Source organism: Microtus ochrogaster, unplaced genomic scaffold (assembly GCF_000317375.1).
Source record: "Microtus ochrogaster isolate Prairie Vole_2 unplaced genomic scaffold, MicOch1.0 UNK15, whole genome shotgun sequence".
NCBI classification, from domain to species: Eukaryota; Metazoa; Chordata; class Mammalia; order Rodentia; family Cricetidae; genus Microtus; species Microtus ochrogaster.
Genome location: NW_004949113.1, coordinates 4,763,038 through 4,778,942, shown reverse-complemented (window position 1 = coordinate 4,778,942; position 15,905 = coordinate 4,763,038). Strand labels below are relative to the sequence as shown.

Sequence of the window (15,905 nt, the reverse complement as noted above, 5' to 3'; positions counted from 1 at the left end):
GAAACTACGTTTTGTGAATCAAGAGATCCCAGGCCTATCTCTGCCTGATGTGGAATACAGTTTAGACAGCAAGGTATACCCACAGCTAGCCCTCCACAAGCCATGGCTGCAGTGAGCACGGTAGTTCAGGAAGTAATGAAAGGGGGAGAGTCACTGTGCTGTCACGCTTTCAATTTCCCCTGCTGCCCAGTGACTCAGGTAACCCCTAGGCTTCAAATGGAGGAAGTGAGCTTGAGGGAATAACGCACCAATGCATGGGCGTTCACTGACGTGTGCTTTGCTCTTTAACCAGGAATCTCAGCTGACTTCCTTTTCTTTTCTGTTACCCTAAAGGGACAAATACTTACCTTCGGAAGTCAGGGGCAGCGAAGGTAATTTCTTGATGTGCTGCAGAAGGAAGGCAGCCAGTCCATTTGCCTTCACTGTGGCAAGATCAAGCAGCCTTCTTGCCTACAGACCAAGAAAAGAAAAGGCCATTACCACTTTTTTTCAAGAATACTGATGGAGGGGGAGGAGGCGTGTGGGAAGGTTTCTATTAAAAGTTAGACATCAGAAGACCTCCAAATGCTCTTAAATCCAAAACCTTTTGAGTGCCAACATGACATCACAAATGGAAAATTGAAGCGTTGTGGAAAAGGGCCTTCAGGCCACATCTCTATGAAATATAAATACCTTCTGTGCTTAGACATGGATCAAACTGCCAACGTATTCATTGTTTATGGAAATATTCTAAAATCCCAAAAATATCCGAAACACTTCTGGTATCAAGCATTTAAGACAAAAGAAACTTCACCAATAATACAATTTTATACAAGGTCCTCTTCTATCATAATGAGAGCCCAGAAGAACAACTGCAGCTCAGCCTGCATTCAGCAGACAAAGATATGTAGTCAAGGTTGGTGAAACATGCACACAGGCAGCCTGGCTCCTTCCCAAAACCCACCGAAATAATGAAGAGCTAAAAACAAAATAAAACAAGACCAAATAAATAAATGCATAAGCCCACCAACCTACAAAATCAGAAAATGATTCTGGACGCTGTAGAGCACTTGGAAGGCAGGGTCTCACCAAGTCCTGGGGCCTGAATGTTTGCGCTGTCTCTCTGCACAGAACCCATTCCTCCAACCTCAGCTGCCCCTGAGTTTGGGGCCTGCACACCCAACTGCCCATTTGTCTCCTCCACTTACCCGTGTCATAATTGCACACATACACTGGCACACATGCTAGGCACGTATGTCCGGACCACAGCCTTCCCCATCCCTGCTCAAGTCTCCGCCATCCTCCTAGCCTTCCAGCCCAATGTTTGAAGTCACCTTGAAGGCCCTTCTCTGACTTCCATGAGCACATCCTGCGACCTCCACCTTCAAAGGACCGGAATCAGGTCATTCAACAGAAACAGGGCCCGAGGCATATCAGGAAGTTATGTGTGTGCAATGGAGCCTTCCGACACCCACATTCTTCCGTGACAGTAGGTGCACTCAAGCTTAGCCATAGTTCATACTTAACCACAACATCCAAGATATTGCCATTTCAACATATCATCAATGTAAAAAAAAAATAGTTAAGTGTGTTGCTTTTCTTTTCGGTTATGTCTTCCACAGCTGCAACATTAGACTCATGGTGTGGCCCACCTGTGTGGCAGTGCTTAACAGCCACCCAGAAGTTGATGTCCCCAAGCTACTGAGCCCTGCACACGTGGCCCTACTGCTGTCCTGCTCCGAGACATGCTGTGGCTCACTTGAAAACCTGCATAGCTGCCTATGACTGCTCTGCCCCTGCCTGCAGCCCATCCCCAGCACCACAGCCAGGGTTCAAAGGAACACGTGCAAAATAAATGCCAAGGTTACCTTACCACTACCCAAAGCACTCACCCTCCTGATTCCCAGGCCTCTACAGACAGACCTTTACCCCAGATAGAAGGCTTTCCATTTGAGGAACTCAGTAAACCCAGGAGGCAAGGTCTATGGATAGAAACTGCCATTCCCTGACCGTCTACTGGAGGAGTCACAGCAGGAGGCTTCACCTGCTTGCTGGGTGAGTTTCAAAAATCTGTCATTTTAATAAGAAGACAGACAGTCAAGGTTTGCCCATACCCAGAGAAAGTGTCAAATATGGGAGGTTAGAGCCACATTAGTGAGGAAGGGAAAACACCTCGAAGGTTCAAAGGTTTATGCAGGGAATGAACAATGTCACACAGCGGTAGAGCAATTGTTTAGCCTGTGCAAAGCTCTTGGTTTCATCCCTAATACAGAAATGTGTGTAGCATGAATAAAAACAATCCCACCAACCATACAAACAAAGACCCAACTGTTAATATCATTATGTCTTTATAAAAGATTACATCCCTAAAACAAGAACAAGACACTGTAATAAGGGAACAGTAAAAAGAGCCCCACACACTGCAAATGAGAAGATGGGAACTCAAGAGTCTGCAGTTGAAAGTACCATGCAGAAAACAGCACAGAGTTGGCTGTGGTGGCTTGTGCCTGTAATCCCAGTACTTGGGCAGCTAAAGAATGAGGATTGCCCCAAATTTGAGGCCAACCTGTGCTATGTAAGAGTTCCAGGCCAGCCTGGGCTATAGTGTAAGATCCTTTCTCAAAAATAACAGAAAAAAAAAAAACCCACAGCAATGAAAAACAGAAGAAAACTAGAGGATTCATCTAGAAATTCCAGCATTCAAGCAGCTGCAGTTGCATAAAAAGAGAAGAAAAGCTCAGGGAAGGTGTCCCCATCATGATCTCCACCTCTTTGCTTGTATTCTCACTCCTCCCACTCTTCAACTGGACTTTGGGAGCTCAGCCCAGTGCTTCACTGCGGGTCTCTGCCTCTGTTTGCATCAGCTGCTGGAAGAAGGTTCTATGGTGATATTTAGGATATTCATCAGTCTGACTGCAGGGCAAGGCCAGTTCTGACACCCTCTCCTCTATCGCTTAGGGTCTTAGCTGGAGTCATCCTTGTGAATTCCTGGGAATTTCTCTAGTTCCAGGTTTCTTGCTACACCCATAATGGCTCCCTCAATCAAAATATCTCTTTCCTTGCTCTCATATCTCTGTCCTTCTTCCATCTCTACTATCCCGTTCCCTCAAGTTCTCCTTGCCCTTCCCCTTCTCCTCTTTTCCCCTCTGCCCTCTCTTCTCTCTCGACCCCCATGTTTCCAATTTTGTCAGGCGATCTTGTTCATTTCCCCCTTCCAGGTGGATCTATGTATGTTTTTCTTAGGGTTCACCTTGTTACTTAGCTTCTCTAGGATCATGAACTATAGGCTCGCTATCCTTTGCTTTACAGCTAGTATCCACTTATGAGAGAGTAAATACCATGTTCATCTTTCTAGGTCTAGGTTACCTCACTCAGGATGGTTTTTTCTAGTGCCATTCATTTGTATGCAAATTTCAAGGTGTCATTGTTTTTTTTACCACTGAGTAGTACTCTAACGTGTAAATGTGTCACATTTTCTTTATCCATTCTTCGGTTGAGAGGCTTCTAGGTTGTTTCCAGGTTCTGGCTATTACAAATAATGCTGCTATGAACATAGTTGAACAAATGTTCTTGTAGTATGATTTAGCTTCTCTTGGGTATATGCCCAAGAGTGGTATTGCTGGGTCCTAAGGTAGGTTGATTCCTAATTTTCTGAAAAACCACCATACTGATTTCCAAAGTGCTTGTACAAGTTTGCATTCCACCAGCAATGGATGAGTATTTCCTTTACTCCACATCTTCTCCAGCATAAGTTATCATTGGTGGTTTTTTTTTTATCTAACTGGTGTAAGATGGTATCTCAGAGTTGTTTTGATTTGCATTTCCGTGATGGCTAAGGATGTTGAACATTTTCTTAAGTGTCTTTCGGCCATTTGAGATTCTTCTGTTGAGAACTCCCTGTTTAGTTCTGTACCCCATTTTTAATTGGGTTGTTTGGAATTTTGATATCAAATTTCTTGAATTCTTTATGTATTTTGGAGATCAGTCCTCTGTCTAATGTGGGGTTGGTGAAGATCTTTTCCCATTCAGTAAGCTGCCTTTTTGTCTTATTGACTGTGTCTTTTGCTTTACAGAAGCTTCTAAATTTCAGAAGGTCCCATGTATTTATTGTTGCTCTCAGTGTCTGTGCTACTGACATATATATATATATGTATATACATATATATACATATATATATATATATGAAGTTACATATATTTAGGAAGTGGTCTGCTGTGCTCATGCATTGAAGGCTACTTTCCACTTTCTATTCTATCAGGTTCAGTGTGGGTGGATTTATATTGAGGTCTTTGATCCATTTGGACTTGAGTTTTGTGCATGGGGATAGATATGGATCTATTTTCATTCTTCTATATATTGACATCCAGTTATGCCAGCACCATTTGTTAAAGATGCTTTCTTTTTTTTCCATTGTATACTTTTAGCTTCTTTGTCAAAAATTGGGTTCATAGGTGTGTGGATTAATATACAGGTCTTTGAATCAATTCCATTCTGTTTTTGTGCCAATACCAAGCTGTTTTCATTACTGTAGCTCTAAAATAGAGCTTGATGTCAGGGATGGTGATGCCTCTGAGCTCACCAACTCCAGCCAGACTGGGAAGGAGCAAGCATAGGTCCAAACTAGTCCCTCTGGATGTGGGTGACAGTTGCATGGCTGGGCAGACTGCAGGGCCACTGGCAGTGGCACCAGGATTCATCTCTACTGCTTGTACTGGTTTTTTGGGACTAGTTTAAGAAAGAGAAAATGCTCTCTGAAGTTTTCATGACAGCACTAAACAGGGAAGATAATGAAGGAATGCCATCAAAATTCCAAAGGAAAAGGATGGCCAGAATGTTTGTTTGCTTGCGTGCTGGGGATTAAACCTGGGGTGCCACATGTTAACTCTCTACTACTCAGACGAAGCTCCCGTGCTCTTTTAACTCTGAGACAGGGCCTCACCACATTGACCGGGTCATCCTTAAACCGGCTCACTCTGCAGCGCACAGTCCTTACAGAGGCTCCTCTCCTGCCAGCCTCCCAAGTTGCTGGGATTACAGAGGTGCCACCAGGGACTTCATCCCTAGTCGTGCAGTCAATCAACTATGAGGGAAGCTTTAGACACTCGGAAAGTTCTATTTCTAAACAGTCTGTTAGAAAAAAACAGACTAGGGGATATAGCATCTACCAAAATGGAGGAAACCAGCCGATGGCAGCTGAGGACAATGGTGTCATCAACAGACATGCCAACTTGTTCCTGGAAGTCAGAATGGGCTTTAATGAGCTCAGAGCAGACTGGGCAGCCCAGCCCACTTCCTCGGACCACATTCCCGGGATCCTTCCCACAGGCCTCCTACCTCCTCTACCAGATACTCCAGCTTGAACGAGCCCAGGATTAATGTACTCATCAATGACCTTGTCACTGACCTACTAGAGGGTTCCTAGTAGACTACCAAGGAAGCAGAGGCCAGGCTGCATCCAAAGACCCTGGTAAGTTACTCTGACCTGGGAGCCTTCATCTAAGAAGAAAAGGCAACGTTGCTGTTTCTTGGCATCATATGTGTAGCTTGCCACTTCATTTTTTTAAAATAAAACAGACAGTTTGGAAAAATCTAAAAAAAGAAACAGAAACTAAAAAAAAAAAAAAAAAAAAAAAAAGCAAAGGAACAATTAACAGACAAATCAGATCATTGACTGCCTCTACTGGTTGCACCTGAAGGGCAAGGTCCCAATAGCATGCAGCTTCTTCATCTGGATGTAGACATATGAAACATGCTATTTTGTAGGTATGGCACATTTCCCAATTTGCAACTGTGGAAGTAGGTACTGTGACAGGAGCAAGCAAGTTATAGCTCAGTCTGTCACCTCAGCCCCGTTGGCTTTAGCATCTGCATGAGTCACGCAGACAGCTGGTATCACAGTTGGCATTGCCAGCCTGAGGTTCCCCAACAACTGTTATCCCCAGCTGAGCAAAAAACTCCAGAACGCTTTCACATCTTTCGACACAAAGGGAAGTGTGCACTCCCTGGAAAGAGGCAGGCCTGGGCTCCATTTCTAGTTAGCCCTTCGCGAACGGTCAACTTGTTCTTCGTTCTCAACAAACACACTTTCCGTCGCCGGGAGGATGGACCAGGGCAGGGCTTAAGTGGACCGCTAGAAAGAAGGCTGGTCCTGTGCCTGGTGCACACTCTCTCTGCACCTGCTCGGGGAAACAGGGCATTCTGCTTTATTCCACAATGCGTTTTCCGTTCTCAACATTCAACCAGTGATAGCCACCTCTCTAAAGAAATGAAGGGGTTAATGCTAGACACATGTTAGCTGGAAATACCGTGCTGCCTACACTGAATCAGAAATTGAGCTACGGAGGGAAAGAAAGCCAGAGATCCCGGAATGGCAGCGCTGAAGGGAACGAAGGAAAAGTGGATGATAAGCATTTAACTTCAGGCCGTGGGATCATCCTCTTTGCCGCCTCTAAATCCTCAGATCTGCTATTCGCTGTTCTTTCCACTGTCACATCCCTCAGCCAACTCCCTCGTCCTCAGTGTTGGCTTTGGGGTCCACTTAGTCCTTCCTTCCTTCCTTTCTTTTGACACAGGATCTAACCATGTAGACTTAGCTGGCCTGAAACTCACCAAGGGCTGGGATCTAAGGTGGCTGGCCCCACTTACTTCTTTCTTGGGATGGAGTCTTTGCTCACTGAAATCCTGCCTTTCTCCTGTTTAGTAGGTTAAAGGTCCCTCTGTTCTGCTGCATCCCATGGATTTAGGTAAGACCATGTGCTCCTTTCTGTTTCTCTCTGGGTATCTATAGGCATCCACTGATCGCTTCTTTGGCCTGGAAGTTTTCCCATTTTTTTTTCTTGGATAGTCTCCATGCTTTTGGTATTCCTGCTCCCGTCTCCTCTGGGGCCTAAGCATCTGGTGGTATTCTTTAAACCCTTCAGAGACGCTCTCCCTGGTTACACTGCTGAGCACTAGGTCAAATCTGGTAACTTCTACATGAACTGATTCTGTCCCCACAACCAGTCACAGGAGGCACCAAGGAAGGGCAAGAAATAGGTGCTTTTGAATGCTAACGAAAGGCACACTGGGGCATGCCTTCAGGCCCTGTGCCCAGTAGTGAGAAGGCCCAGGTCATGTGTGTTTTGTGAAGATTTAGCCACGTTGAGCAGCTTGAAAGCAACACCGGAAACAGAGACACTTGCTTCATTCACCTCAGCCTTCGCTTAGCCAAACTCACCTGAAGTCCAGCTCGCCCGTCCTCGCACTGAAATGTAGCCCTAATAACTTAACAAGTGCTGACCAAACACCTATCACAAGCAATGCTCTCCGCACAGCTAGCTCTAACACAGCCAGGCATGCGGTAAGCCTCATAGATTCCAGCTGAATGAATGGGTCAAGGCCAGAGTCCACCCCTGACCTCTCCTTCACTACTGCAGACTTCTCAGAACTGTGGAGTATTTCTATTTTCATGCTTCCCAGGCAGCCTGGAGACCACCACTTACAGGATAATAGACGTTTCAGAAATACTCAGTGATACTTTGCTGCCCTTGTGGTTTCTGTTGAATCATTGCATTTCAGGGGCAGTTATCTCCTGTTCTAATGCAATTTCATATCTAAAATCCTAGGTGCGCCTTTAAACGATATTGGCACACAGAGACCTATACTATTAAATTCAGATTTAGCATCATGCGGAATTATTCTCCGTTGAGCTGTTGCTTTGAAGCAGATAGCAAATAAGAGTCTGCAAGTACAGAGAGCCACTCCGCAGAAATGACAGCAGCCAGGGACGATGGGCTTCCCAGACACGTCTCTAATTGATGCATGGGGTTAACTCAGTGAGCTCGCCCAGAATCCCTGCGCATCCCTGAGGTTAAGAGTGTCCTGTGGATGAGGAGACGGAGATGGGAGAAATGAAGGGTAGAGGCTAAGGCTGGGGCGGAGTGAAAGGCCCCAGCACTGCAAACAAGAAGAAGAAAAAAGGAAAAAAGTGGGAGGAGTAGCTGGAGAGCTTCTATATGGAACCATCCAGTCACACAATGATGCTCTTGAACTTGCATCATTCTGGCTGCTGAATCCAAGCCCTGCACTGCCACACAACTACCCCCACCAAAACTGACATACTGGCACAACCAAGAGCGACTTTGACCTGCCTGGCCAACTCTGCATAGCAGATCCCACCAACCATGCTATTTCGTGGGCTTGTATGCACAAGAGCAATGGTTTTGGTGACTGAGCAGCGTGCTCCTGTGGGTTCTGCTGGCACAGGCCACGGCTTACCCTCTGCGATGATGTGAAGATTGGCAGCCTGATCTCGTCACATTCGTACTGACTCAGGAATCCCCTCTCCTTTGCCAGCTCCAGCACGGCTTCTACGTGGTTGTAGAGTTCCCTGACAATGGCTGGCCGGTGACTCTGCAGGTCTCTGGTGGGATGAAGGGAGTGAGTGTCCCAGCTGTCATGCAGTTCAAGGGTGTGACTGTTGGCCTGGGCCTCCTGGATAGCTTCAAGAAGCTTCTGACAGCCCCAATCACCCTTGTTCCAGACTGTGTCCAGTAGGTGCCTGGCAGAATGGGAGAGAGGTTGGCCAGGGAGACGGAGGCCCTCATAGTCCTCCCAGGACAGCACATCCCAGGACAGCAACCAGTCCAAGATGCTCTCAAAGCCCTCCAAGGACCCCGAGACCAACAGTGCCACCAGCTGGCTCCTCCGTGCCTGGAAGTCTTCCTGTGAGCACATGTCACAGCCTGTAAGAGAGCAGGGAAGGTCAGAGGTCAAGAGTCAGGCTGGGGTACTCAGAGGTCAGGAAACGGTTTCTTGAGAAGTCAAATTGTAGAGGTCAGAGGTCAGGGAATGACTTCTCTAGAAGCCAGGCTATTAGGCAGCAACCTACCTCAAGTCCAAGTGGGCTACAGGTGTACTTGGACATTCTCCAGTCTTAAGTTCCCCCAAGGTGAGGCCCCAGGATATCAAGAAACTAGCTGCAGGTCCCATGAGTTTAAAGCAGCCAGACATGGGAGCCCTTGGTTACCATAACCATGCTTGCTCTCTCCACCTTAGCAAGTTTCACAAAGCAGAGCTGGCAGAAGTAGCCCCCTGCGGATCAGCTCCCTTCTACGCAGACCACACTCAGGCCTGCAGCTTTGGAACCACTGGATCAGTCAAGTGCATCCTAAGGGCCTTAAAGAAATGTTTCATTTCCCACTCTCAGCTTCTAGAAAGCGGGGGCTGTGGCCAACCCCATCTACAGAGAGGGAAACTGAGGTACGCAGGCAAGGGATTTTGTAGTATTTGTCATAGCTGGGAAAGACAGGGCTGGGACTGAAACATAAGCAGTGGGTCTCTTGCTGGTGCAAACCTTTATCTCTTACCTTTGGTATCCCTACAGGTCCCCAGCCCTGCCGACTGCACATAACCCATTACGGCTCCATGGGCAGAGCTGGGGTTGGCTGCAAAGATGCCAAGTCAGGTGCAACGGGGTATCTGGTGAAATGGGGTATCTTGAAGCCTACTGGTATGCTACCCCCACAACAACACACACGCATGCATGCACACACACACACACACACACATGCACGCGCACACACACAAACACACAGACACACAAACACACACACACCTCTAAGGCCCTTGCTCCGTGCTGTGCACTCAGCAGCACACACTACTTGCTGCCTTGATATCGCTCTTCTCAGGAGCTGGTACTGAGTTCAGCCTTCAGTCCCAAGCGCTGGGGCTCTGCGAGGAAGGGACCAACAGGAGCTCTGAGCTGAACAGCAGAGAAAAATCAGAAAGCTTCAGTGGGCCGATTTGTCATTGCCACTGTCCAAGATAAGGGCTGGGGCAGTGCCCAGAGAGAAAACGAAAGTGAAAGAGTCCAGAAGAGGAGGAAGAGGAAGGAAGGCTTCCTTTCGCAATCCGGGACACTCTAAGACGCTCCTGGAGCGCAGAGGGGGCAGCTGGAAATGGTCTGGGGAGTTCCGGCCTTTTCTGTTAGATAGTGATTATCCCCCCTCTATGGCAGGCTCCCACTGCAGGCTAGACCTCCCTCATTCTGACACCCCAGAGCTTTGCCTGGCTCTGTGCTCGACAGAAGCCCTGGGGGTGCTGACTCTAAGTGCACCCAGGGAAGCCTGGGGCGGGAATGCTATGGGTCTATCTTCAATCTCTAACTCAGCACCACATTACTAACCTGCTGCCCGACAGCCTCCACTGGCCAGACAGGGAAAGTGAGATAGGGAAGCTACCTGAGCATCCAGCAGCTTAGGAGAGACAGTATCCCTACTATGGAGGCTACCGTTAGCCAGGAGCTGAGAGTTCTCACTGGCCAAGCAGATCAACTGTGTCCTGTGCTCAGTCCAAGCAGAGGAGCCGAGAACAGGGAGAGGGCAACAACAGCAAGGGGCAGTGTGATCTGTGACTAAGTCGTGGGGTGCTTCTCAACTGTGCAAACCACCCAGAGTTGGGGCACCAGCTATCCTGCCAGCCTTGCTCGGGTCCTGAGGAAAGAACCACTGACCCTTCCTACTCTGAGAACAGCACAGAGACCAGGGCAGCACTCTGGCCTGAGGCCCGAAGTGCAGCCGGGAAGTCTGGAGGGTCGTGAGGATGCCTGGCTCACTTTACCCACAGGATACTGGGCAGAGCACGCACATGAGTCAAACGCCCAGAGACATTGCACAGGCAGTCCCCGATCCAGCCAACCCACCCTAGGGGAAATCCCAGAAGCTGAGCAGGAAGCCTGAGCTGGCGGGCCAGCACCCAGAACTTGCTGGTTCTTGGCAGTCCTGGCACACAGCCTGGGACATCTACACTGGCTTTCACTCAAAGACCCTGGGGATGCGAGATGTCTCCCACAAATTGTGAGAGCAGAAGCTCTCTCCAGATATGCCAAGAGCCAGCCGGATGCCAGAACCATACACGCCCAAACAATGACGTCAACCATGTGGACACAGGCAGGGTGAGGCAGGAAAGCCTGTGGCTTGGTGCTCTGCCTCCCACCTGCAGTTGGAAAGTCCCATCTTGCCAGTCTCCAGCAGACCACAAAGCAAGGCATAGCCCTGAAGGCCAATTCTGCCAGTCCCCTGCCTCTGAGTAGGCCATCTTCCCATCTACTCTTAAGCAGTTGGAAAAGATCCAAACCCAGGTTTGCTACTGTTCTCCTGACCGGCTGTTTATCTTAGTTTATCTTCGTTAGTTTAGCTCGTTCAGCTAAGATTGGAAGAGGAAAGCAAAAGGGTCATCGCTCTTGTCACCACTTTTAAGCTGGCCCTAGAATCCTGTTCCTGCACCTTCTTCCTAACTAGTCAGACTCACCCTCTCCAGGTTAAACACGCTGCTCTGTCTGCCCTGCCTTGTCTTCGCTATCCAGCTGGTGCCACCTTAGAATGACTCTTAGGCTCTGAAAGATGAACCCAAACAAAGGGGGCACCTCCTCACTGAAACAGAGAATCAAGGGCATCTACGAAGGCCTCTCTCATCCCGACCACCCACCCTCCTGCCACATACACATGCCTAGCACCTCCTTCCTTCCCAGGATCATGGGGAGCCTGGTTTTCCTGAAGTTCTTTGAGGGCTGAGCTCTCCTTGAAGTGCCCCCAGACCTCTGCAGATAAGAGGAAGGGAGGTACCCAGAGGAGTGCAGAATACAGCTTCTGAGCTGTCCAGTCCTGGCTGGCCAGGCTTTTCCTGGGACACTAACCTCACCCTCCCTCGCCCTCTGAGTTGCTCCCCAGGAGACCAGTTCCCATCATAGAACGGACTAATTTGTCCTTTATTTCTACCCTCCCTAGTGCGGGCCTGAATGGCCATCCCCAAGTCCTGCCTGTCTCCTTCTCCCCCTCCCACACCCACAACCAAGGAGAATACAAACCCTGACTTCCAGCTCTTGGCCTTCTGTTCTTGGCCTCCCTTTCTGTCAATGGCATTTGCACTACCTGTTCACTCTCCTCCTGGGGGCACTCCTTTCAAGGCCGTGAGGAATATTTCTGATCTTCCTCCCGGGGTATGAGCTGCTCTTTCTATCCATTCTACCTCCAAGGCCAGCACCCCCTCCCCAGATCTGAATCACTGCCACTTCTTCTCTGAGTCACTCTCTCCCTGCATAAGCCCACCTCCCCTCAGGCTTAATTCCCAACTGTGTGCTGGTGGTGCCTGAAAGTCACTGCCAGCTCGGGACACCATTCAACATCACGTGGTGCCCACCAGCATCTCCAAACAGACAAAAGCCATCGTGAGGCCTTCCTTGGAACAGCTCCTCACTCAAGTGAAAGTGGCCACACACTCCAGAGTCATCCTTGACTCTGCCACCCTCGAGCACCACAGACTATCCACCCAACCTTCCACAGACCCCACATCTGAAAGCCACAGGTTCTCCACCTCTCTATATACCATGATGTAAGCCCTAAAGCCTCCTCATGGTTCCCTCATCTGCCGTGACCGCCCCCCCCCTCGGTAGGCCAATCTGAGCCTCACAACTAGATGAACCTGCCAGACCCTAAGTCAGAGCTGAGGCCTTATCTGTTCACAGCCCAGCCCACCAGTGGCTCTCACCATCGTCAAAGCGAAAGCCAAAAGCCTTTATAGCAACCTCAAGCCCAATACAAGAGACTTCAACTCCTGCCCTCTTCCTTCTAGCCCCCAACTGCTCCTTCCTTCCCACCCTGCTCTAGCCCCTTGCCTGCCTCCTCATTCTCAGAACAGGGGGAGCCTGTCCGGTCTGCCATGCTCCTGCCTCTGCATAAGCTTTTTGCTCACAGGGCACTCTGTCCCACAAATAGTCACATGACTTGCCACATGCCTCCTAAAGACTTTGTTCAGTGTTCACTGTCTCAGAGGGGTCTATATAGGCTATATGAAACTGTGGTCCCCAAGCCGTGTCCCAGCTTTTTCTCCCCCAGTCCTTCCTGTTATCTTAGCATAACACTCTGCTGGAGCTCCTCTCTAGACCCTGTGCTTTGCCCAGTGCATAGAGATAGGGTTTGGATGAATGAGAATCTGCATATTCCACACAGCTTGGGGAGGTAGCCCCGTGGAACCAGAGAGTAGCCATTGCAAGGCGCAGACTTTAACTAAATGGGCATAGAAGCCACCTTGCTAGTAGTAAGAACCTGTTTACTGGGCCACACCGAGTGTTGACCTGGGTAAGAGGGGCAAGATGGAGCCAGTGCCAGTGTGGTGCCGCCGTGGAGGCCAACTGACATGGAATGGCCAAGAGAGCAGGGGCTCCAATCACCTCATAACAGACTGACCAGAAGAGAGGCAACTGAGCTGTCACTTTGGTCTTTTCGCCAAGAGGGCAGAGGGGGCTGATAGGGCCAGCTTTTCCCCTACAGAACATCAATCCTGGGGGAGATCATACCCCGCAGGAAAGCTAACACTCCTGTTCCAAGCCAGGACCCTGCAGGCTCTGAGAGAGACACGGAAATCAGAGCTTCAGCCAGCTACCGACCCACCCAGAGGCTTGGGAGCTAGCTTGTCCAGACATAGACGGCACCAATGGCTTGGGAAGCAAAGGAGGGGACCAAGCCTGAAGGCTGAGTGCTGGGCTGGCATTGGGCAGAAATAGAGTTTGACCCCAGCTCCCACCTTCACAAATGAGTAAGGAAAGGCAGGAGACAATGGCAAGGACCACGGAGCAGCAGCTGGGGTTAGAAAGAAGACTAAAGACAGAGAAACTGAGGCACACAGAGAAGGGACAACTGGGCCAGGAATAGCTCCTGTTGTGACCCAAAGCAAGATTTCCTCCTTCTAGGTGAGGTCCTCACTGGCCCAGTCACCTCCAAATCACAGCCTCCCCTCAGACTTCAAAGGATCTTGGGGGATTCGATGTGCTTCCCATATCCTAGACCTCTTCATCCCCAGTGACCACAGTCTGCCCCTTGAGACCCCCTTTCCTTCTACAGCCTATCTACTCTGCTGATGCTTCCAGGGGAAACAGGGTGCCTTCCAGAAGCGCAGCCAGGCCAGCTCCAGAGGCAGTGACCAGCGTTCCAAGGATGGGACGTTAGGCGCTCGTGGTCTCCACCACAGCGAGCGCAGTCGCCCGGAGCCCTCAGTCTGCCCCAGAAAACCCTCTTTCCACACACCCACCCACCCCCAAGCACCCGCAGACCACAGCAGGCAAGCACTCACCGCCAGCTGCAGCGCGGGGTTCCTCCACTGGGGAGGCTCCAGGACTCCCTCAATGATCTCGCCCCGCCCGTCGCCCCTCCCATTTAGCTGGAGACCCCGCCCACTCTGGCGGACTCAGAAGGGCGGCCACACCCCTCCTGATTTCCCCCCAGGGATCGGTGAGACCCGTACTGCGGTAGAAGAGGCCTGCCTGCGGTGCTGTGAGTCCTGCCTTTATGTGGCCCACTTTCTGGGCCACCCTCCAATCAGGAGGGAACCATAGAGTTCCGGGAACAAGAGCTAGGAAAGCCTTCGCTGCCAGCAGGAACCGATGCCCCCCTCCCAGGAGTTGTAAACCCTTAGCCACAGTCTTAATGGCTGCATTTCCAGATGACTGTGCTGGTGGAAACTTGTTAGGACATTTAAAGTTACTCTTTCCCCCCTTGGCTGTCGGTCCCACGCAAGCTGAGGAGAGAAGTCACAGGGTGCCTCCCACACAGCCCCCGAGCCTGGGCGCTACCACCATCCCAATCAGCATTCAATTGCACTGTGATGTTTCTATTGCATTCATTCGATTTTGTAACTTCCTATTCTTAATGTTATTTTTTAAACGCTTGAATGTGAAGCCTCAAAAATAAATAAAGAGAATAATTGACATTGACACAGGAGGTTTGACTATAAAATGAGGACATGATGCCCCAAGGTGTGGTTGAGGTATGGTTTTTATTGTCGATAGGAAGAAAAGTACAACCAGAGGCATCTGGAAGAGTTCAGAGCAGGGTGAGAAAGTAGTAGCTTGAAGATGGCCTGCAGATGGGGCCTGGGTCATTGGGGGCTGGGGCTGGGGTGGAGCAAGAGAGGAAGAGAAAGAGACAACCAAGAGAGAAGGGACCAAGAGAGGAAGACAAAAGAGGATGGGCCAAGAGAGGACATGGCCGAAATGGCAGGGTTACACAGGAATGAGAAGTTGGGGGAGGGAAGCCCAGGAGCTGGAGAAGTTTAGGGTAGAGGGTAGGGTGAGGAGACCTACAGATACCGAGTGAGTCTGGAGGCCAGCATGGTCTCTGGTAGTTAGGGCAGATAGCCAGCCATTTGTCTGGAGTTTTGTTTTTAACCTGACAGTGTGTGCTGGCCTGTGCTCACTGTAGCTCCCTTACCCCGACAAACCCCCACCCCCGCAGAGTACTTACTGTTCCTGTCCCTAATTTATGCATGAAGAAAGTGAAACACAGGGCAGTTCATTGGCCTGTCCACACAGTGAAAGTGTGCGCAGGATGTGTCTCAGAAAGGCTCTCTGGCCTGTCCACACAGTGACAGCGCCCTTAGAATATGTCTCAGGAAGTTCCCTGGCCTGTCCACACAGTGAAAGTGTCCTCAGGATATGTCCCAGGCCCAAATACCAAAGACTGTGTGCTAACCACTACTTTGCACTGCTTCCAAATAAGTGCCCGGCAGCTGAGGTGGCATCCGCTTCATTGAAAGATATGGTCATCACTAGGGAGAGGTCCCAGTGGTGTTCTGTGCTGTCTATGGGGCGTTCAACATGATACTGATTAAGCCTGTGCAGGCAGCAATAGCAAACTTCTTTGAATGGGGAATGGTTGTGGGGTTTCTTTTTTCGCAATTTTTTAAATTTGAAACGTTTATATTTATTCATTGACTTATTGTCTGTGAGTATTTTGTATGGTGCACATATGTGTGACACATGAGTGGAGATCACAGGACCTTGCAGGAGTCCAGTTCTCTCATTTCACCATGTGGGTCCCTGAGGACCAAATTCAGGTTGTGGGACTTGGCAGCAAGCACTTCTAGCCACCGAGCCATTGCATCTGCCTCACCG

The 15,905-nt window shown here is 49.5% G+C and overlaps 1 protein-coding gene across 1 annotated transcript in view; it reads right to left on the bottom strand.

Moving 5' to 3' along the window:
- Nod2 (nucleotide binding oligomerization domain containing 2) overlaps window positions 1-14,130 on the bottom strand; it is a 43,399-nt gene extending 29,269 nt beyond the window's left edge. The window contains exons 1-3 of the mRNA XM_005367043.2: window positions 14,087-14,130; window positions 8,237-8,703; window positions 348-450 (exon numbers count right to left, since the gene is read on the bottom strand). Of these exons, the coding sequence (XP_005367100.1) occupies window positions 348-450; window positions 8,237-8,695 (562 nt within the window). The 5' untranslated portion in view covers window positions 8,696-8,703; window positions 14,087-14,130. The remainder of the gene's footprint in view (window positions 1-347; window positions 451-8,236; window positions 8,704-14,086) is intronic.
- Between the last annotated feature and the right edge of the window lie 1,775 nt (window positions 14,131-15,905).